The sequence below is a fragment of the Polyodon spathula genome, chromosome 9 (genome assembly GCF_017654505.1).
Source record: "Polyodon spathula isolate WHYD16114869_AA chromosome 9, ASM1765450v1, whole genome shotgun sequence".
Taxonomy (NCBI): Eukaryota; Metazoa; Chordata; class Actinopteri; order Acipenseriformes; family Polyodontidae; genus Polyodon; species Polyodon spathula.
Genome location: NC_054542.1, coordinates 16,241,988 through 16,265,039, shown reverse-complemented (window position 1 = coordinate 16,265,039; position 23,052 = coordinate 16,241,988). Strand labels below are relative to the sequence as shown.

The window sequence follows — 23,052 nt, the reverse complement described above, 5'->3', positions numbered from 1 at the left end:
AAGACGGGTGGCTCAGGGTTTTTCAGCTGGACAACGACAGCTACTAATCCGGGCGGCTCGTTTGGCTGAAAAAGCCTTGGAAGAAGACTGAATTGTGACGTCCGGCGACAGCACAGAGAAGCCTGGTTTACCCGGGGATAGTGAAGCAGGAGACGAGGAACAGCTGCGATGTCTGGTGACACTGCAGTGACATCTGGGGCAGCAGGGGGGGTGGCACGGCAAGAGCCCTGCCAAGGCACAGAGTTGTATATCTGGGAAGTATTGGGTGGAAGGAATGGAGTTAAAATCCTTATTGTTAAGACACATGGGAATGTGGCTGGAGCTGTCACTAATTAGTGCTCCAGTGACAGATGTATAAATAAGGTGATCACAGGTGGTGAAAGGGTTAGTGTGCTAGAGGTAATGTTGGTATTAGAGGTATGTGAGGAGTGATTTTCCTGTTCTGTGCTGTGCCATTTGTCCTGTGTTACTTACTTCTTGAGTGTTTTGTATAGTCCTTTTGTTTTGACCCTTGGCCGGTTATTTTGTTAATGTGTTCGTTCTGTCTTCTGTCTAGTGTTTGTTTATGCAGCACCAGAACTTCACTTGCAATATTATTGTCCGATGTCACCACAAGTCATCCTTATCACAAGGAGCGAAGTAGGAAAAGTTGGAGCAACTGTGCCTGTAGTTCCAGCAACCTGAGAATCAGGCCCAGCGACATGAGGTCCAGATGCAACTGCAGGGTGTCTAGGAGCACAGGCCAAGGGACCTGACCTGCTGGTACTGATTCAGGAGATGGAAATGTCTTCTCCCCTGGTTCTGGAAACAGCAGTGCTTCTCCATCTGGTTCTAGAGACAGTGGTGCTTCTTCCTCTAGTACTGGAGACAGTGGCAGCTCCTTTCTCTCTGGCTCTGGGTATGGGCAATCTTGCCATCCATGTCCAAACTCTTCACAGAGTCCACACCAGTATGGCGGGACATCAGGGCAGTCATTCCAGTGGTGGGCCACGTCCTCACAATACTCACACTAGACATGGTTCTCCCCAGGACTTTTCAGACAGACGGGCCGAGTGGCTATCGCAACCCGGCAGAAAAATCCTGATCCGCCCATCTTGCAGATGCTACTGTCCCTTTAACAATAAGGATTGCTTGCACATTGCTGAGTGAAAAAAATATATCTTGGAACAACATGACAGTTGTGTTACATCTTGACACAACATTTAACCAAACAGAGAATTCAAGGGGTGGGTTTTCTGTGTTAAGCATAAGAGAGGTTAAAATGTTAGACTGCTAAAAAAAACCAGATTATTTTCAAAGCAAAAACAGTGACAATGATTGCAGGGTTTTCAAAATAAGCCAGTGATCGGCACAACCCACTCTCTAATACTATATTTGTGCCAGTTACTTTATTAAAAATATTAAGTTTTATCATACAGTGTTATGTAGTACATAACAGCAGGGTTCTCCCCAGGAATTTGTACAGCCGGGTGGCAGAACATTATAGCCGGGAGCACTTTTAACAGAAAAATAAACTTCCCTTACTTTAAAGATATCATACGACAAAGAATTTGAATAACGTGTTGTCTTTCGTTGACTATATCTGGTTGCGCTTTTTTATGTTCTGCATTTTCTTTTTCAATACTGTTTTTTATTCTGGTAATTACCATGCTTATTTAGGCACTCTACAATTTGACTGGGAAAAGATAACGCAGGGTTATTGGAGTTCACAAAAAAAAAAAAAACAGTTGCCTTTTCACTTCCTTTTTAGCGTAATTCTTGAGCCTATTGCTTCATTTCAACTGTTTTATTTATGTAAAGTTTTCATGTTTTTTGGTTTTTCACTATTCTACATTTTTTTTAATGCAACTGTTCATTTATTTATTTTTATTTTTGGTGCATATGTACAGATATTATCACCTTAAAGTACGATAATACCACAAAAACACTGACTCAATTATAATACCCAAAAATAATCTTAATATTTTTTTAATAAAGTAACCGGCGCAAATATAATATCAGGCAGTTGATTATGCAGATCGCAGGCGTATTTTGACCCCCTGCATTCATTGTCACTATTTTTGCTTTGAGAATAATAGGTATTTTAGCAGTCATTTTTAACGTTTCAGCCTCTTGAAGTGCTTAACACAGAAAACCTGCCCCTTCAACTCTCTGATTGGTTAAGAACATAAGACAGTTTACAAAAGAGAGGAGGCCATTTGGCCCGTCTTGCTCGTTTGGTTGTTAGTAGCTTATTGATCCCAAAATCTCATCAAGCAGCTTCTTGAAGGATCCCAGGGTGTCAGCTTCATTACTGGGGAGTTGATTCCCAGTGTTAGGGTAAAAAAGTGTCTCCTATTTTCTGTTCTGAATGCCCTTTTGTCTAATCTCCATTTGTGACCCCTGTTCCTTGTTTCTTTTTTCAGGTCGAAAAAGTCCTTGGGTGGACATTGTCAATACCTTTTAGAATTTTGAACGCTGAATCAGCTCGCTGAGTAGTCTTCTTTGTTCAAGACTGAATAGATTCAATTATTTTAGCCTGTCTGCACATGACATGCCTTTTGAACCCAGAGTAATTCTGGTCACTCTTTGCAGCCTTTCTAGAGCAGCAATATCCTTTTTGTAGCGAGATGACCAGAACTGCACACAATATTCAAGATGAGGTCTTACTAATGCATTGTACGGTTTTAACATTACTTCCCTTGATTTAAATTCAACACTTTTCACAATGTATCCGAGAATCTCGTTGGTCTTTTTTATAGCTTCCCCACATTGTCTAGATGAAGACATTTCTGAGTCAACATAAAGTTCTTTTTCACAGATTCCTTCTTCAATTTCAGTATCTCCCATATGATATTTATAATGCACATTTTTATTGCCTGTGTGCAGTACCTTACTTTACACTTCTGAATCTTGTCTATATCATTTTGATTGACCTTTACTGCTGCAACAGTGTTTGCCACTATTTTTGTGTCATCTGCAAATTTAACAAGTTTGCTTACTATACCAGAATCTAAATCATTAATGTAGATTAGAAATAGCAGAGGTCCTAATACTGATCCCGGTGGTATTCCACTGGTTACCTCGCTCCATTTTGAAGTTTCTCCTCTAATCATTACTTTCTGTTTTCTACATGTTAACCACTCCCTAATCCATGTGCATGCATTTCCTTGAATCCCTACTGCGTTCAATTTGAGAATTAATCTTTTATGCAGGACTTTGTCAAAAGCTTTCTGGAAATCTAAATAAACCATGTCATATGCTTTGCAATTATTCATTATCGATGCTGCATCCTCAACAAAATCAAGCATGTTAGTTAGACACAATAATTGATGTTGTTCATTTCTGCTAACAAGGGGGCAGCTGTAGTTTAGTAGTTATTTGCATTATGACTAGCAGGTCACTCGTGATCTCTTTGGTTCACAGCCGCCACCAGCTCCACAACAACTTCTCAACGCTGCAGATTTCTGTGGGTGGAGATGAGTGCAGCAGCCCTCGAAGAACGCACATCACTGTGATTCTGCCCCAAACTGGAAAACTGCACTACGTGAAGAACGCCACCACTGTACTACTTCAGGATGAGAGAAGCGTGGTGTATTGAGCTGCGTATGACTTATGTTGTGATACAATCTGGCGACTTCTTTCTCTGACAATCCCTGTTGTCGGCAGTTAAAGTCGCTATATTTGTCGCTAGTCACTTTGACAGTGTTTTTGTCGCTGGATCTAGCGACAAAATCGCTAAATTTGAACATTGATTAAGCACTATTGGGATTATTGTGAGACGTGCACATGCATCAGTGTGGTTCATTTCATTTTTTCCATTCAATTGCTTACACTACTAGTAATGTATTTTTAAAATGTTAAATGTCATGCATTTATACGCAGGGAAGATTACAATACTTTCGGATTGGCTAGCCACACAGTACAGTATAGAAATATTTTGGTTTTGAGGTGGCTGATGATGGCATGGAATAGTAAAACAATAAACAAGACCTTGTTTTTCTCCATGGATACTGTGAAGCAAAGATAAGTTAAAGTAAGTTACTGCTTTTCTTATGTAAATATCTGTTAACGTCTATATGTCTCATACTGCATTTGTGTTATTATATTTTTCTGTGTTTTAGAAGACTTCGATATTATCGATATCGAAATTTGTGAACAATATTGATATACAATTTTCATAACGATGCCCACCCCTAGTTAAAATGAACAGTAGCATTAAAAAAACATAACATCGAAAAACAAAATAGATATGCATTAAAAATGTTACAGTTTTTCTTTTTTGTTTTATATTTTTTTGTGAACTCCAGTAAACCTACGTTATCTTTCCCCAGTCAAATCAGAGTGCCTAAATAAGCACGTTTACCATAACAAAAAACAGTCATGAAAAAGAAAATGTAGAACATAAAAAAGAGCACCCAGACCTAGTCAACAAAAGACAACACGTTATTCAAATTCTTTGTCGTATTATATATTTAAGGGAAGGCAAGTTTATTTTTCAGATAAAACTGCTCCCAGCTATAATGTTCTGCTGCCAGCTGTACAGAATTCCTTGGGAGAACCCTGTAGGGTAGACTGTGGAGAGGTGCTTCAGGCTGCTGGTGTTTCTCTTTTTTTGGAGAAGCAATCTGGTTCTGGTGGCAGCAGCTTGGGTTCCAGCGCCAGCAGCTCTGGTTCTCTCAGTTGCTGACTGGTCTCTCGCTGTATGTGGTTGGCCTCTCGTTGTACAGCACGGGCCTGTTAAGATCCTTTTCTTAAAATACATATATTTTTCCTCTAACAGATTTAATTTCATCCTTGTTGCCAAGTGTGATGTAGAACTGTCCTTCCTTATAGTTCTTAGTAGGTTTAATGCAGGGTTGTGCAAGCTTTAATATTTACACAAAACAGAAATAAACCCAACTCTTCTAACTCAATTAAGCTAGACTTATTTACCCCGCCCAAAACCACTGTTATTTGTCCCCCCCCACCAAAGTACCTTTTTTATTCACACTCTTCTCTCCTTACAACTTTCTTCCATCTCCACACACCACAGCACAGAACAAACTAACTGGTCTGTTTAACCCCACAACCTGATCAGTTGTAGCTGATCAGTATTTAGCAATTACCATATTACCCCACAATAATAAACCAGCTGCCTGGGGAGAATGCTATTTTCTTTATACATGTTAGACTGACAAAGGGTCTAAAATGGAGCCCTGCACAAAACTGCAGACAACTTCAGACAATGGTGTTTTCACCTCCTGTGAACAGGATGGCTTTGCAGGGGTCACCTCTGACAGTGCTCTATCAATCAAGACTCAAATTAGGAAAGTTATCCTTTTATCATTTGAGAAATATTGCATGCTCAAGCTGAAAGACCGATGCATGCCTTTTTTCATCTAGAAATTATTTTTGTAATGCACTTTTCTCTGGTATCTCAAAACATGTGGCGTCTCATTTACAGCTTGTTCAGAATACAGCCGCTAGAAGTCCTAAACCAGGAAAGTGAGCATATTACTCCTGTTTTCACCTCTTTCCACTGGCTCCCTGTGCAGTTTGGAATTAACTTTAAGATGTTGCTTTTAGTATACAATACTCTGAAAGGATTAGCACCCAGCTACTTGCAGGAATTATAGACCCTGTGTACTACTAACCACACTCTTAGATCACAGGAGACGGGGCTGCTGGTTATTCCTAGGGTAAATAATAATAACACAAGAGGAAGGGCCTTTTCTTGTAAAGCTCCTAAATTATGGAATGCTCTGTCTTATGTCAGGGAAGCTGGGACTCATACTACAGTGCCGAGAAAAAGTTTGTGAACCCAATGATAATTATGGAAATTCCATAGCTTTACCATGATAGCCTTCTTGAATCAAAACCAATATCCAATAGGGTTTATATTAACCAATTCCATGTCTTTTGAAACAAAATGATGTATGAATTAGACAAACAATGAGTAATTAAGATTCAGGGTATGTGAAAAAGTGAGTGAACCCCTGGTTTTATCAGCTCAATTAAGGGGATAATTACAATCAGGTGTTTAAATAATTAGGTAGAGCTTCAGGGGTGAGTTTGAGAGGCCCCACCCTACATAAAGATCAGAAACTTTGTGAGTTTGGTCTTCACCATATAGGTGTGTGGAAACACATCATGCTACTATCAAAAGAAATCTCTGAGGACCTCAGAAAGACAGTTATTGATGCTCATCAGTCTAGAAGGGTTACAAAACCATGTCTAAGGATTTTGGGCTCCACCAATCCACTGTCAGACAGATCTACAAATGGAAAAAGACCACAAGCACTCTACCCAGGAGAGGTCGTCCTACCAAAATCTCTCCAAGAACAAACCGGAAAATCATCAAGGAAGTCATAAAGAACCACAGAGTAACATCCAAGGATATGCAGGCCACGCTCGCCTTGGCTAATGTTAGTGTTCATGACTCAACTATCAGAAAAAGGCAAGAATGGTGTTCATGGAAGGATAGCCAGGAGGAAACCACTGCTTTCTAAAAAGAACATTGCTGCCCATCTGAAGTTCGCCAAAGAGCACATAGATGATCCACAAGACTTCTGGAACTATGTTCTCTGGACAGACAAGTCAAAGGTAGAACTTTTTGGCCTCAATGAGAAACGTTATGTTTGGTGAAAACAAAACACTGCATTCGAACAGAAGAAACTCATCCCAACTGTTAAGCATGGTGGTGGGAGTGTGATGTTTTGGGACTGCTTTACTCACTCAGGACCTGGACAGCTTGCCATCATTAACACCACCATGAATTCAGAAGATTCTAGAGGAGAATGTCATGCCATCCGTCCGTGAGCTGTAGCCGAACCAAAAGTGGGTCATGCAGCAAGACAACGATCCTAAACATACAAGCAGATCTACAAAAGAATTGCTGCAGAAGAAGAAATTCCGTGTTTTAGAAGTTAGAAATTCCACATCAAAGTCCGGACCTAAACCCCATCACCGAGATGAAGCAGTTCTGTAAGGAGGAAGGGCCGAAATTCCTCAAAACCGATGTGAGAGACTGAGCAAAAGTTACAGGAAATGCTTAGTTGAAGTCAGTGCTGCTCAAGGGGGTGCCACCAGTTACTGAATCTAAAGGTTCACATACTTTTTCACACATGGATATTGTATGTTGAATCATATGTGGATAAATACATTTTGAAAAAGTATCATGTTTTTGTGTCATTAGTTTAATCAGGTTGTCTTTTTTCTATTATTAAGACTAAGATCTTAAAAAAGATTAAGATCTAATAACATTTTAGGTTTGAAATATGTGAAAATCCTAAGGGGTTCACAAACTTTCTCAGCACTGTATATTTAAGTCAAGACTGAACACATATTTTTTTATAAAAGAGCTTTCTATCTTAGTGGTCCTATTTTATAATCCAAAGAGCAATTCTATTCTTTTTTAAAATTTAACTTCTATAACATTTTTGTTTTAAACTCAATTGTTTTATTGATGAAACTACTTTTTTTTTTTTTTTTTTTTTTTTTTACACAATTCACGGGACGTCTTTAAGGGCTGAGATTAGCAGACAGACATGACTCTCACTACTCGGAGAACCATGAGGAGCTTCCTCTGCATTTTGGGAGCAAGATACCTGATGTCCGGTGCCAGGTCACGTGCCCCTAAGGAACCTGTGAATAGGAGACAGTTTAGAGGCTAGGGCTAAGACATATAACTGGCTAGAGGAGAACGATTAGGATAGAGGGCCCATGCAGGGACAAGGTGAAAAAGTCGAGTGTGTGGCCAGGAGTCCCTTCTGGCTCCTGAGAGAACCTCTGCCATGTAGGCGTACGGGCAGCGCCGAATCCGAGGCACAGGGAGTGAGCTCACTGCCCCCCCCCAAACGATGGGACCGCCGGCTTCCGCAAACCTCACCGTGAAGAGAAAGACTGCTTGCTGCACACATGAATATATGCTGGAAACATTTAGAAAATATGAAGTAAAGTGTTAGTAGGACAACTATGGATTGGAGGCCATCTGCACTGTGGAGAGGAAAACCTCTGGTGGTCCTGGAGAGAGGGCACCCCACTCCGGGTATGCTAACAATTGACTGCTGGGCTGTTGCAATGTCTGAGGGAGATGATCTGATATAAGTCTCTACTGCTGATGAAGACCAGTGCCCCAGGGTCTTGATGAGGTGTTGGTGTAGGTGTAGTCCTGCACTTGCTGTTGAAGTAGCTGCTCCTATCCGGCAGGTGTGCGGTGTATAGAACTGAGGCAACAGTGCGGCTCTTGAAGTGAGAGACGATAGTAATAATGATTGTCCTCGATATGTCCGTGAATAGCGGATCTGTTGGGAGAGCATAGTTCCTGGTGGCAAGGTATTTGGATGTGGGATGGCACAAGGGAGTCGATTTTTGATTGGATGAACTACCCTTGCCGCAGTTGGTCAGTCTTAGAAACTCTGAGATGTAAGATGGAGTGGTTGCCGGGAACCACAGACAGGTTACAGTGCCTAGAAAGCTGTTTTTGATGGGACTGTAAACTCTGCACATCTCATGAATCCGAAGAAAGCTATGAGACATAAGGTTTCAGTGATGAGGTCATCGGCTGGATTGAAGCAGCCAAAGTATTGATGAATTAAAAAAAAAAAAAAAGAATGTCTTGGGTTAGGCAGGTAGCTGGAATTGATAGCAGAGGAGATGGTATACACCTGAGGCGGTATTCATACTGAATACCAGAGATATAAGACCAGATAGATGATGGTGCCAGTTTGAGAATGTCTCTGAGATAAACAATAAATGCCAGCAGAAAAACCTGATTGAATGTATATGGTGATATGTGATTCTTGGCACAGAATATGGAGAAGCAGTCCATGTAGAGGTGTAGGTAGCTCTAGTGGATGGAGCCAGTGCTGCAGCCATGTATTGGCAAGCTGACTGGAGCAAGATGGATAATGTTGAGTTTCTCACAATGTCAGATGGCTGAAGGTGGGGACTTGCAGAGGTATAGAGTCTACTGCTGGGACCAGGTTGTGAAACTTGTAGCTGAAGTCAGGTTGAAAGCTGGTTCTGATTCTGCTGTGAGGTTAGATGAGGCAGGAGTGCTGAATGAGGGTAGGAGAGAGTTTAGCCGGGCTTCCATGGTGTCCAAACAAGTGTTGATTGCTGCAATGTTGTCTGCAAATGGCTGTGTAAATTCTTTAATTTCTTTAAATATCTCTTGATGAGTGATGGAAGAGACTGCAGCACTGACTGGAGTTGGTGTCTCAGTTTGCAGATTGAAATCAGAGTCGGATGCATTGCTGTTGATACCTTGATATCCTGCTATGTGAAGCTCTGCTGAAAGGTGCTGCTGATGCTAAATCCACTGCTTAGAATACAGAGGGCTTGCTTAAAACATCCAGTGCCAGTACTGCAGTGAAATTGCAGTGGCTAAACAGATCGATTCCATCACTAGATCATGAGAGATTAAAGTAAATGACAACGGTAAAAATGGCAAACAAGGAGAGGCAGATGATGACTCTTAAAGATCCCACACAGGTGAAGACGAACAGCTGGAATGGAGTGTAGTGTTGAAGGAAAGGATATCACATAATACTGATGCTGGATTCCAGATAAGTAGAGTTCGATGGTGAAAGAGTCCTTGGAATGAATAATAAAAAGTGAGAATCCTATTGTGATTGAAAGGGGTTGAGGAAATCCATTTTAGTTCAGAAATGTGAGAAAAAGCACTGCAGCCGGTGATGTAGGATGATCTAGTTGAAGGGTGAGAGTAGATGCCATGTATCCTAGGCTAAATCCAGGAGATTACTAAGGAGAGATTTAAATGGATAGATGATTTGTTTGCAAAGTTACCAGAGGCGTTGGATGAGCTGCAGACTTTATGATGGAATCTGGATATCTGTATCTGAGCTAACATACCAGCCATGTTATTATGAATACTGGGAATAAAAATCCTTTTTTGAATAAAAAGGATTGGAAACTGAAATCCATATTAGATGACAGAGAAGTTGCATGACCAGTGACAAAGAGGACCAGTCAAGTGGGCTGAAGGAGATAAATTATAAAGATGTTGATTGATACTAAGTGTGCGGTGGATCATATCCCTGCAGGCGTTTGCTCTGAGGTTGCTAAAAAACCTGTTGAACTGATCAGGAACAGTCTATGAATGCATTATCAAATGTGAGGTAAGAGGCTGCTTTCAATTATATTAATAGTACTTCCATGTCTGTTGGCAGCTCCACATATTAATTATTAGCCTTTCAAACATTTCAAACCAAGCTCCAGGTAATAGTTATTTGATTAGATAATACAGGGATTTCTTACACAAGGAAAAAGATACTGTAGCTTTTAAACACACAATTTGTGGTGTCATACTACCCTCTAGTGGTTACGATTAAACATGCATAAGTCCACTTCATTAAAGCAAGAGGGTAAACCACAAGAATGCGTTGCAAAACACGAATATGGGCATGGAGAGACGAGGCTGTACGGTTCGTCCATCATAAGTCAATGAAGACCATAACACATTTATTAAATTTCTCAGGAATACGGTGAATGCTCAGATGGCTGATGAGGCCAATCTGAGCCCTGATCACTCTGTGGCACACTGGACGGGATATGTTGGTAGGAGTGCTCCCAGAGGAAGTGCTGTAGGTTTTTGCTTTGCATTGCTGTCTCTTCAACATGGCATTGCTGACCCTTTTGCCTTCTGAGATGGTTACACCATCCTTCATGAGGTTACGCCAGGTGAGACGCTCTAGAAAGAGTCCTTCCCAAGACTTCAGCTCTACCTTGAAGCTCTTGAGGAACGTCTTCAGAATGTCCTTGAAGCATTTCTTTTGCCCACCTTGCGATTGCTTCCCATCCTTCAGTTCACTGTAGATTTGCTTTGGGAGGCGAGAGTCAGGCATCCTGGTCACATGGCCAGCCCATCTGAGTTGTGCTTTCATAAGTACATAAGAACATAAGAACATAAGAAAGTTTACAAACGAGAGGAGGCCATTTGGCCCATCTTGCTCGTTTGGTTGTTAGTAGCTTATTGATCCCAAAATCTCATCAAGCAGCTTCTTGAAGGATCCCAGGGTGTCAGCTTCAACAACATTACTGGGGAGTTGATTCCAGACCCTCACAATTCTCTGTGTAAAAAAGTGTCTCCTATTTTCTGTTCTGAATGCCCCTTTTTCTAAACTCCATTTGTGACCCCTGGTCCTTGTTTCTTTTTTCAGGCTGAAAAAGTCCCTTGCGTCGACACTGTCAATACCTTTTAGAATTTTGAATGCTTGAATTAGGTCGCCACGTAGTCTTCTTTGTTCAAGACTGAACAGATTCAATTCTTTTAGCCTGTCTGCATATGACATGCCTTTTAAGCCCGGAATAATTCTGGTCGCTCTTCTTTGCACTCTTTCTAGAGCAGCAATATCTTTTTTATAGCGAGGTGACCAGAACTGCACACAATATTCAAGATGAGGTCTTACAAGTGCATTGTACAGTTTTAACATTACTTCCCTTGATTTAAATTCAACACTTTTCACAATGTATCCGAGTATCTTGTTAGCCTTTTTTATAGCTTCCCCACATTGCCTAGATGAAGACATTTCTGAGTCAACAAAAACTCCTAGGTCTTTTTCATAGATTCCTTCTCCAATTTCAATATCTCCCATATGATATTTATAATGTACATTTTTATTTCCTGCGTGCAGTACCTTACACTTTTCTCTATTAAATGTCATTTGCCATGTATCTGCCCAGTTCTGAATCTTGTCTAGATCATTTTGAATGACCTTTGCTGCTGCAACAGTGTTTGCCACTCCTCCTACTTTTGTGTCGTCTGCAAATTTAACAAGTTTGCTTACTATACCAGAATCTAAATCATTAATGTAGATTAGGAATAGCAGAGGACCTAATACTGATCCCTGTGGTACACCGCTGGTTACCACACTCCATTCTGAGGTTTTTCCTCTAATCAGTACTTTCTGTTTTCTACATGTTAACCACTCCCTAATCCATGTACATGTGTTTCCTTGAATCCCAACTGCGTTCAGTTTGAGAATTAATCTTTTGTGCGGGACTTTGTCAAAAGCTTTCTGGAAATCTAAATAAACCATATCATATGCTTTGCAATTATCCATTATCGATGTTGCATCCTCAAAAAAATCAAGCAAGTTAGTTAGGCACGATCTCCCTTTCCTAAAACCATGTTGACTGTCTCCCAGTACTCTGTTACCATATAGGTAATTTTCCATTTTGGCTCTTATTATAGTTTCCATAAGTTTGCATATAATAGAAGTCAGGCTTACTGGTCTGTAGTTACCTGGTTCAGTTTTGTTTCCCTTTTTGTGGATCGGTATTACGTTTGCAATTTTCCAGTCTGTCGGTACCACCCCTGTGTCAAGAGACTGCTGCATGATCTTGGTTAGCGGTTTGTAAATTACTTCTTTCATTTCTTTGAGTACTACTGGGAGGATCTCATCCGGCCCAGGGGATTTGTTTATTTTAAGAGCTCCTAGTCCCTTTAACACTTCTGCCTCAGTTATGCTAAAGTTATTTAAAACTGGATAGTAATGAGTGAATGCTAAGCATATCAGCACATTCAAGGACTACTGTGTCAGGGATTTTGTCCTGCCATGGGATCCTGAGAAGCTTTCTCAGACAGTTCAGGTGGTAGTGATTTGGTTTTCTGGTATGGCTTGGTACACTGTCCAGGTTTCACAGCCATGGGTGAGGGTTGGTAGAATGATTGCCTGGTAAATCTTGAGTTTGGTTTCCAATTTGATGCCTGTCCTATCCTACACTGTATCATGTAAACGGCCAAAGGTTGCACTTGCCTTGGCAATCCTATAGTTGATTTCATCATTAATGTGAACAGCACGGGACAGGGTGCTGCCAAGGTAAGTTAAACTGTTCACCACAGACAGCTTCTGATCCTTCACAAGGATGGCTGGTTTCACATACGGCTTTCCAGGAGCAGGTTGGTACATAACTTCAGTCTTTTTTGTGCTGAGAGTATGGCCCAAGTTGTCACAGGCTGATGAGAAGTGATCCATGCTCAGCATGTGAGCCAACAGCTAGTGCACAATCGTCTGTAAACAGGAAGTCACAAACAGTGACTTCAGACACACTTGTTTTTGCTTGCATCCTTCACAGGTTGAGTAATCCTCCATCAAATCGGTAAATGAGGCTAATCCCAGTATTGTCATTGCAGAATGCATCATGCAGCATAGCAGAGAACATTATACTGAAGAGGGTTGGTGCTAAGACACAACCTTGCTTAACTCCATTCGTGACTGCGAACTGGTTGGACAACTCAAGATGGTCCTGCACACTAGCTATCATGTCATTGTGGAATTGACACACTATTGTGATGAAGTTGTCTGGACACCCATACTTTGCTATGATCTTCCAGAGCCTCTCACAGCTGACCATGTCAAAAGCCTTTGCCAGGTCAACAAAGGTCAAGTACAGGTCAGAGTTTTGTTCTTAACATTTCTCCTGGAGTTGGCAGACTGCAAACACCATGTCGATGGTTCCGCGTTTTTTTCTAAAGCCATATTGGCTGTCTGGCAGCAGGCCTTGGTCTAGATGTTCTACTAGGCGATTCAGGAGAATTCTTGCAAAGATCTTGCCAGCAACTAACAGCAGCAAAATGCCCCTGTAATTACACTGTGTAACAAAAAAAACAAACAATTTTTGTTCCTGGGTATTAAGTGTTATTTTTTAATTGCTTATGCCTCAAAAGTATAGAAAATGGCTATTATTCCCCACAAACTTTGCTTTTGTGACCAGGACAGTGATATTTCAAAATATCACTATTTCCAATGGGAAAATGGGCAAATGTGTGTCTTTTCGTTCACATAAAGTCAGAAAAAAACAACATATGAATCCAAATTAACATGTATTTATACTAAAGTAATACAAAGATGACTACAAAAGATTTAGAAGTGAGTAGTTTTTCGAGATTTACAATTATACTGTAAATACAGTATAATTGTAAATCTCGAAAAACTACTCACTTCTAAATTGCTGTGCAAGTTTTTTTTGCACGGAAACATGTCCGAAAGACTTCAGCAGTGAAGATCCAGTTTGTGATATAACCTTATGCAATTTTCTACTATAACTAAAGGCCGTACCAAGCAATTCTTTATTAAAACTGAGATCTGCTGGAAGTAGCCCTGGCAAGGTTCTTTGACTAAATAGGAAAGAAAAAGCACATAGTATCAGGGGTGTGTGCGTGTGTGTGTGTGTGTGTGTGTGTGTGTGTGTGTGTATATTATATATATATATATATAGATCTCGGTTCCCACAGGCAGGCGCATCACATAGGGCGTGGCAATGCACATACAGGCGGAGGGCGGGCGCAAACCCAGGACCTCTCGCACTAAAGCCAGTCCCTGGTTCAAATCCCGGCTCAACCACTCACTCACTGTGTGACCCTGAGCTAGTCACTTAACCTCCTTGTGGTCCGTCTTTTGGGTGAGACGTTGTAAGTGACTGCAGCTTGTGCACGGTTCACACACCCTAATCTCGTATCTTGTAAAGCGCTTTGTGATGGCGGTCCACTTATGAAAGGTGCGATATAAAAATTATTATTATTATTATTATAGCTGTATTATTGCTGTGGGCTGCCGACCGCACCAGGCTCGAGAGACTGACTATCTATACAGTTGAAGAGTCTCTTAAGCCTAATTCATTAAGCAAGATTTGAAAACATGAAAAAAATACTGTTGGTTCCACGAATTTGTTAAAAAATACAAATATGGGGCTTAAACAGTAGTAGTGAGGTTCCTAAAAATAGTGTTACATGTCCCCACGTGTTGTTACAACTGTTTAAATAACATACCTGTAATTTTTCTTTTCTTTGATAACACTGACAACTTTTTACACTTTAAAGTCTGTTTCAAAGCTCTTTTCTAAATGTCCGCTCTAGTACTTTACAAGAAAAAGCCCTACCTCCCATGGTGATTTTGATGACCCTAGGAATAACCAGAGCCCCACATCTTGTGATCTTAGTGCGATTCGGAAGATACAGGGTCAGTAACTCCTGCAAATAACTGGGGGCTAACACATTCATGTTAACAACAAAATCTGAAAATCAAATTATAAACTCCACAGGGAGCCAGTGCAAAGATGCCAAAACAAGGGTAATATGTTCACCTTTCCTGGCTTTAGTCAGAATTGTAGCGGCAGTGTTCTGAATGAGCTCTAAGCAGAACGCCACCTAATTTTGGGATACCAGAGAAAAGTGCATTACAATAATCAATTCCAGATTAACCAAAGGCATGCATTTGTCTTTCAGCAACTGATACAGAAATAATAGGTCTACATTTAGCAATATTTCTCAAATGATAAAAGGATACTTTGGTAACTTTGCTAATTTGAGTCTCAAATGATAGATCAGACTCAAAGATGACCCCCAAATTTCATTTTTTTTTTGTTTTAGTTCCAGTGAGAGACTGCCAAGGTGATGGTACATGTAGAAAACAGAAAGTACTGACTAGAGGGGAAATCTCACAATGGAGCGAGGTAAATAGTGGTGTACCACAGGGATCAGTATTAGGTCCTCTGCTATTCCTAATCTACATTAATAACTTTCTGGTATGGACCTTTGTGGCGAGAGTGCTAATTGGACAGGAGGCTACCGAGAGGTCTATTCCAAAAGGATTCTCAGGAGCAAGAGGGAGTGGGGCAGTATAAAAGGGCTGCAGGCTGGATACGAGGGGAGAAGGAATTGACAGGCGAACGGACAAGCAGCAACAGTGACACAGAGGAAGGACCAACCAGCATCCTAAGACTACAGTCGGCCGCGACACAGGTCTCTTATCCGCCGTGATGCGAATTCCCTCTGGGACCTTGCTGAGGGAATCAAGAGAGAGAGAGGGAGAGGATGGACGGCTATTTGGCTGAGGGAGCGACAGAGAGAGAGAAGAAGGGAAGCCAGACGGAAGTCCGAGGGACGGGTCCTGAGGAGCTGCGACTGCAGTTCAGCATCTGTGTATATGTCTCAATCCCTCCCCCATCTTTCCGCCTACCCTGTGCTCTTCCCCCCTATTTTTACTCTAACTAAACAAGGGCTGTTACCCCAGTTTTCTACCACAACACTGCTTACATCTGATTCCATAAGGGTACAACCCGAAAATGCTACAATACGTAACCTTATGTTGCATGTCATGAGCCCAACTACATGCAATCCTTCACGTTATATAAAGTTTACATCATTTTTGTTCTGATGCCTACAGGGTTAACCACTAGTACATGTATGTTAAATTAAAATATAATAAATTATGCACTGGGCATCAATGTAGTATTGATATACACAAATGTATGGTTTTACACATGTGGCCTACTTAATAGGCTAATCAACAAATCCATATATTGTTTGATCATGGTTTCAAACATTTCCAAATTAATCTCTTACTGCAACATAAACCAGTGTTGTTATGCTAAGTTATGCGACAGGGCAATCTGACATCCGGCTTTCCAAACCATTCCAAACCAAGCGATTGTGGCCAAAAGTAAAGAAAAAAATTAGCTACCTATTGACAATCCTGTAGTAGTTCCAGCTCCAGCTCTTCAGACACAAGCCTGGTGGGATGTGACCAATTATATGAACCTTAAAAAAGGAAAACAGGACAAGTGTATGTGTGTGGTTAGTGAGGGTATGTAGCAGCTAGCAGAGCGCTCCTACAAACACTTCCTTAGAAGAGTTTTAGATTTTACCTATGAACAAAGTGCAAAAATATCAGGGAAACAGGTGTATCCATTTCAATCTTTTTGCAAAACTTTTTAAGAAACACTAAGTCCAGACTACATTTGCTAATAAATAATACACCTGACTAATTGACTAATCACAAAGTCAACCCTGAGACAAGTGTGGCACAAAATTATAACGAAATGCACTTTCATTTGAAAACTGGGTAAACCATTATACCTGCAAACCACCCACACAAAACTCTACTTGATGTACTCTTTCAAAAGGAAAGGCAGCTGCATGCCATGACAAACGATGAACAAATACCTGTTTAATTTTGTACTGTGTCTATACTGAACTCACAACTCTGTGATGAGTTCATTGACAGTGTTTAAAAGTATCTCTTATTGTAAAAAGAAGAGGGCAAAAACAAGCATTTTCAGGACATACTATAAGGATAATGGCATTTCTGATCAAATGATTTTGAAATATGTAGAAAATGTAAAAATCACATTATCTGTATTATAGCTGTAGCTATGAAATGTAAATGATAAATTCAATACTGTTGTTTATGTGGGACTTGATAATAACTATTACCCTTTAGGTTTGAGGAATGTACAGTTCAGATATGTACCCTCACCTTCTCTCCTTTGCTCTCAGATTCTTGCAGGATATTGATGAGCCACTGTAGCTGCCCCGCTGGATCTGTTGCATTTATCAAGAGCCAGAAATTTTCCTTGGCACAGAAATTCATGTTGAGGGAAACCAAACGTAATCCAGATTGTACCTTCACAGTATAGAATCCCCCTATTCTGGAGAAAGAGAAACAGGACAAAGGAGCATAATGTGAACTATTGCACATCTTCATCACTTATCCAGTAAAGGCAGCATGTGAGATTAAAAAAAATGGTCAGTGTGGACAACAATAGTAGTCACTGCATCAAAAACAAAACTTTATACAAAAATACCATTGTTAAACTTTGAGGCAACACCATAGGAAAGTTATTTATAAAAATCAGTACTATACCAGTACTTTGTAAATGTTTAAAAAAGGACAAAACATGTAGGCACATGAAAATAAATATAAAAAATACAAGACAATAAAACAACAAAACCCAGTTTAAACAACAGATTTCAGACCCACCTGATTGTTTCCTGAGCCTTAGCTGGTAGCCAGGCCCCCCATTCTTCTGCCATTCGGTCATACAACCATGCTGATGAATGATTTCCCCGGATGAAGGGTGGTGGGAAGCTATTGACTGGCGTGCTCTCATGATTTCCCACAGCTGGGTACACCGGCACATCACCTAGATACTTGTGGATAAGCTGAGAAATGGTGCTGAGTTCTAATAGTTGCTGGGCTCGTGTCTGAGCCCAAACATTGTGTGCAGGGATGTCTCCTGTCCAGTACACCCAGTCCCAGGGGCCACTCTCTGCCAGGTGCAACAAGAGGCTCTCCACAGTGCGGAGGGGCAGGTCACACTTGCTGTAAGAGCCCCAGCGTCCTGCACCCCTGTGATGTCTGTATGGCTGTCCCATCACATTTCGACAGCACAATGGGTCTTTGCAGTCAGGATTGCTGCCTTCTGCATAGTCACGATCCCAGTGGATGTCAGTCAGGAAAAGAACACGGTTCTGAGGGGAGCCTGGCTTGGGAGGGGTTGGCGGTACCACAGGAGGCTTGGGCAAATTGGGCAGGCTAACATTCCAGTCAGAGAAGATGTTGAAATTGCCGCAGCTTGAGCCCACTAGCAGGGCACACACTTCGGTAGGTCGGAGCAGCGATTGCATAAATGCAAAGATAAAATCCCCCTTAAAAAGTTCAATGATCTGAATGCAAACCTTTCCATCTGCCAGATGCAGCCTGATACAGACCTCCTCTGCCACTGTAGCAACTCGGTCCATGTTTGCCTCATTCTGTGGGGAGTAAGAGAGAGGAAGTCATTTGGACTACTCCTGGTTACATGGTTACCCAGCCCCTGATAACTACTAGGAAACAGTAATACAACTAACTAAAACCACAATCTACATTATTGTTATTTTTAACAAATCTGGAGTAAAATGTTGCATCAAATATGTAACCAAACATAATCCCTGTTTAGAGGATAAATCACTGTAGGGGTGTGGCAAAGTGGTTAACAGTGTGAAGGTGCAGGTGCAGGTGATCAAAGAATAGAAAGGCAATTGTAATCCATGTGCAAAGGTTTGTTTTTATTTGTTTTATGTCCAGTGCCTGATGGCAAAACAAACAATAAATAATAATGCTGGTAATAATACAGCAGTGTGTACACTACCGGTCAAAAGTTTTAGAACACCTCCGTTTTTCCAGTTTTTATTGAAATTTATAGTTTAACGTCTCAATGTACTCTGAAATTAAAGCATAGAACAGAAACAATTGGAGATAAAAAAGAAACCATGGAATCGTTTTGTTTAACAAAATTTAATCTAAATTTTTGCCTCAAAGTAGCCACCTTTTGCAGATATAACAGCCGAACACACTTGTGGCATTCTTTCTACAATGGAAATCAAAAATTGTTTGGAAAGTTCTTCCCAACACTGTTGCAGAAGTTCCCACAAATGTGTTACACTTGTAGGTTGCTTTGCTTTCACCCTTCTGCCCAGTTCATCCCAAACCAGCTCGATGGGGTTTAAATCTGGAGACTGTGCTGGCCATTCCATGATTTGAAGCCTACCATCTTGTTCTTTTCTTCTATGGTAGTTCTGACATAGCCTGGAGGTATGTTTTGGGTCATTATCTTGCTGTAGGATGAACCCCTGACCAACTAGGCGTATACCAGAGGGAATTGCATGGCGCTGCAAAATGCTGTGGTAGCCGTTTTGGTTCAGGGTGCCACTCACTCTGTGCAAGTCGCCAACTCTGGATCCAGCAAAAGAGCCCAAGACCATCACGTTTCCTCCATGTTTGACGGAGTACAAAAACCCTGCGTGATGAACTGAAGATTTCAAATTTTGAGTCATCGGTCCATAAGACCTTCTTCCAGTCTTCCATAGTCCACTGGCGGTGCTTCATGGCCCAGGCAAGCCTCTTTTTCTTATTTTGCCATCTTAGCAATGGCTTTCTTACTGCCACTCGACTTGTCAAACCTGCAGCTCGAAGTCTTCTCTTCACAGTTGAAACTGAGACTTGCTTACTTCAACCAGTGTTAAGCTGTGCTTGAAGCTGTTGTCCTGTGAGCCGCCTATCACGCAAGCTGTTGACTTTCAGAAACTTGTCTTCTGATTCTGTTGTGGCTTTGGGTCGGCCAGACCTCTTCCTGTCAGAGTTTCCTCCAGTTTCCAAGTGCCTTTTGATGGTGTAGGAAACTGTACTCACTGACACCTTGGCTTTCTTTGCAATTTCTCTAAAGGAAAGACCTACACTTTTAAGGGTTATAATGGTCTGTCTGTCTTCCTTTGTTAATTGCCTTTTTCTCGCCATTATGATAGCAATATACTACTTCCTGCAGTACAATACTGTCCAAATAATGCTTAAGAGGGTGTAGTAACACAGTACGTTCCAACACTGCTTTTATTCAGACAGAGGGTTTGTAAGGAATCACAAAAGTTGGGACACCTGTAGGTATCGTTAGCATCAACTTTCAAGGCTTAATTTACTTCCATTGCTGCAGAATAGCTGTAAGTTGTTAACCCATTACTTGTTCCCTGAAAAAGGCCTTTTTGTATAACTCTGAAATGTACATTATTTTTCAGTTTTTGGTAACCTAAACTTTTTTTTTTAACCTCTGGCAGTTTACCACTTACCTTTGTACCATTTCAGGTTATTCACTGGACTTGAACTGCTTAAATTTCAATAAAACCTGGAAAAATGGGGGTGTTCTAAAAGTTTTGACGGTAGTGTATTACTTAGGTTATAATCCCCAGGTTGGTCCTGAAATAAATCCTGTTATTGTATCCCCACATTAAACACAAAATACATACACAAGTCAGTTTAGTGTGTGAATTCGTGATTGTGGTACAAATACAAATTGTGATACAAGTGATGTGCTGTTCCAGGTTTGAGCTGGCCTCTGTCGACAACTCCGGAACATGTTAGCTGTCTAGCAATTACAATCAACAGACAGTACAAAACAAACACTCGCAATTGATTCACTAAAAAACAGGTCCTTCCGTGCTTTGACCCCTATTTATACCGTCATTCATGATCCCTAGGTAAGCGATTGCAGCCTCACTGCCAATCCTCGGCTGCCACATCATTTCCTTTCTGAGTACCGAAGTACCATGTACCGTGTACCCCTTTTCTAAGTGATCGACTTTCTTTTAACCCTCGGAATGAAGCGTCAGGCCAAGTGGTCCAGGGTACTCTGTTGTTGCCGTTACTTAGCAGCCTCACAGGTCGGGAGGGAAATTTACCACCAAGAATCATTGTATTTCTTTCACATATCCAACCGCTCAGAGCGGAGCCGAAGGAACTCTGACTCTACCTTTCCCATTACTCCCCCCCTCCCAGGAAAAATAATCTGCATTTCAGTGGTCATTCCCCGCACGGTGTACCACGTGATACATGAAGTGTTGCAATGCTAGATACCGTGAGTTATCCAGGCATTGCTGTCCTTCATTGTGCCTAACCACTTGAGTGGGGCGTCGTCTGTGACCAGATCAAATGAACGTCCCAGCAGGTAGTATCATAAGGAGGGAGTAGCCCATTTAATGGCTAAACACTCCTTTTCAAACTAAGGAGTAGTTGTGCTTCCGAGGTAGCATCTTTTTACTAATATACAATATCGGGTGTTCTACTCCGTCAACCTTTTGGGACAAGACCGCACCCAAACCCACATTTGACACATCTGGTGTGATGAGAGTGGGGGCCTGGCAGAGTCTTCGCTTAACAGTATCAAACGCCCCCTGACACTCAGCTGACCACTTAATAAAATTTGGTCACTCTTTTTGGTGAGGTCAACTAAAGGGTTAGCCACTGTGGCAAACTTGGGGATAAAGCAGAGACAATAACCAGCTAATCCCAGTAATGACCTCACCTGAGTCTTTGTTTTGGGGATCACCATATCTACCAAAGCCTGGATTTTAGTGACAACGGGTTTCACCCTTCCATTTCCCATTAAAAATCCCAAATATTGAGTCTATTTTGGCAAACACGCATTTTCCCAAGTCAGCCGGGCTACCCTTAGAGACTGAAGGATGGCTGTAACCCTAGCCAAATGCTCTCGCCAGGAGGAGCTGCAAGTAACCACGTGTGGCAAAGTGGCTGCTGATTGAGAACAGGTGACGGGCAGGAATAATCACCAGTTGGAAACACGGATTATTTATATTCCCGGTCTGGTGACCAAAAATAAGCCTCCGGAAATACACACTGTGGCAGGCTGGCGAGTGGATAGAGGCCCAGAGACAGTCTGAAGTTCAAAAAAATAACTTTTATTATAAATAAACACAAAAATGAAAGGGCACAAGGGCCAAAACAAAGCGATTTAAACTCAAAAAGAAAGACAAAAAAACAAAACTTACAAAAATAACAATTTCCAGGCTGGGCAATGCCTTCACTGGATTCAAACTTTCCAAACAACCAAAAAACCAACCTGCTTCCTCGGCTCCCTCCTCCAAATGAGAAGCAGAGGCCTCCTTTTATGTCAGGTGGCTGGGTGCTGATTGATCGTTAATTAAACTAATCATCTAATCAACCCCAGCCACCTGAACACAATGAACCCAGGCAGGTAGGGGAATTTAACCCCAATCCTGCCAATTTCTAAAGAGCAGAGCTGTGCTCTGCCACACACACCTATGTGTAAAGCACGGAGGAAAAACACAACTGGTTCTGTACAACCAAATAATAATAAAGCGTCTTTTATCTGCCCCACAATAATACAGAAGACGGTCACCAGTCCGGGTGCGTGTTGTAGTGCTCGAGGTGGTGATAATCTTTTTAAAAAAACAGCAAGTGCGAGTGCAGTGATGATCCAGTTCGTGCTGGCTCAAACGAGAGCTCCAGATCCGTGTTAGCTGTCTGGTGATTATACAAAACACAGACAGTTACTAACAGACAAAACAGAGAACACTCATGAATACTTTCTTTTTTCAAGGGACAGTCTCCCAGTCCTTCCAGTTCCTTGTATCTTAAACCACGCAAAGAAAAAGATTAGTGTTTCTCTGGCCCCTTATGCTATTCCGCATGACCCCTTGGTAAACAATTACAGCTGTGTCTATTGCTTGCAGCTGTTCCTTCGTTAACCTTCCAGGCCAATACGTTCCTGCAACAGAGTCTCGCTTCCATCCAGGCTAACCGATATCCCGACCTCAGAAATAAACTGTCAGGCCAGCCTGTCCACAGACTTCTCCTTTTAATATTTAGCAACCTCACAGGTCGAGAGGGAGATTTACAACCAGAACTCATAAATTTCATATTCGTTACGGCGATCGGGCTGTCTAATTTCATAATTCACCTTCCCTATAGCCCGAATTACTTCACATTTCCCCTGCCA

At 41.4% G+C, this 23,052-nt stretch overlaps 1 protein-coding gene across 1 annotated transcript in view; it reads right to left on the bottom strand.

The window, feature by feature from the left end:
- The window catches only part of smpd1 (sphingomyelin phosphodiesterase 1), a 58,624-nt gene that overhangs the window by 15,865 nt on the left and 19,707 nt on the right, over positions 1-23,052 (bottom strand). The window contains exons 2-4 of the mRNA XM_041258761.1: positions 17,748-18,520; positions 17,244-17,415; positions 16,449-16,525 (exon numbers count right to left, since the gene is read on the bottom strand). Coding sequence (XP_041114695.1) covers positions 16,449-16,525; positions 17,244-17,415; positions 17,748-18,520 — 1,022 coding nt within the window. The remainder of the gene's footprint in view (positions 1-16,448; positions 16,526-17,243; positions 17,416-17,747; positions 18,521-23,052) is intronic.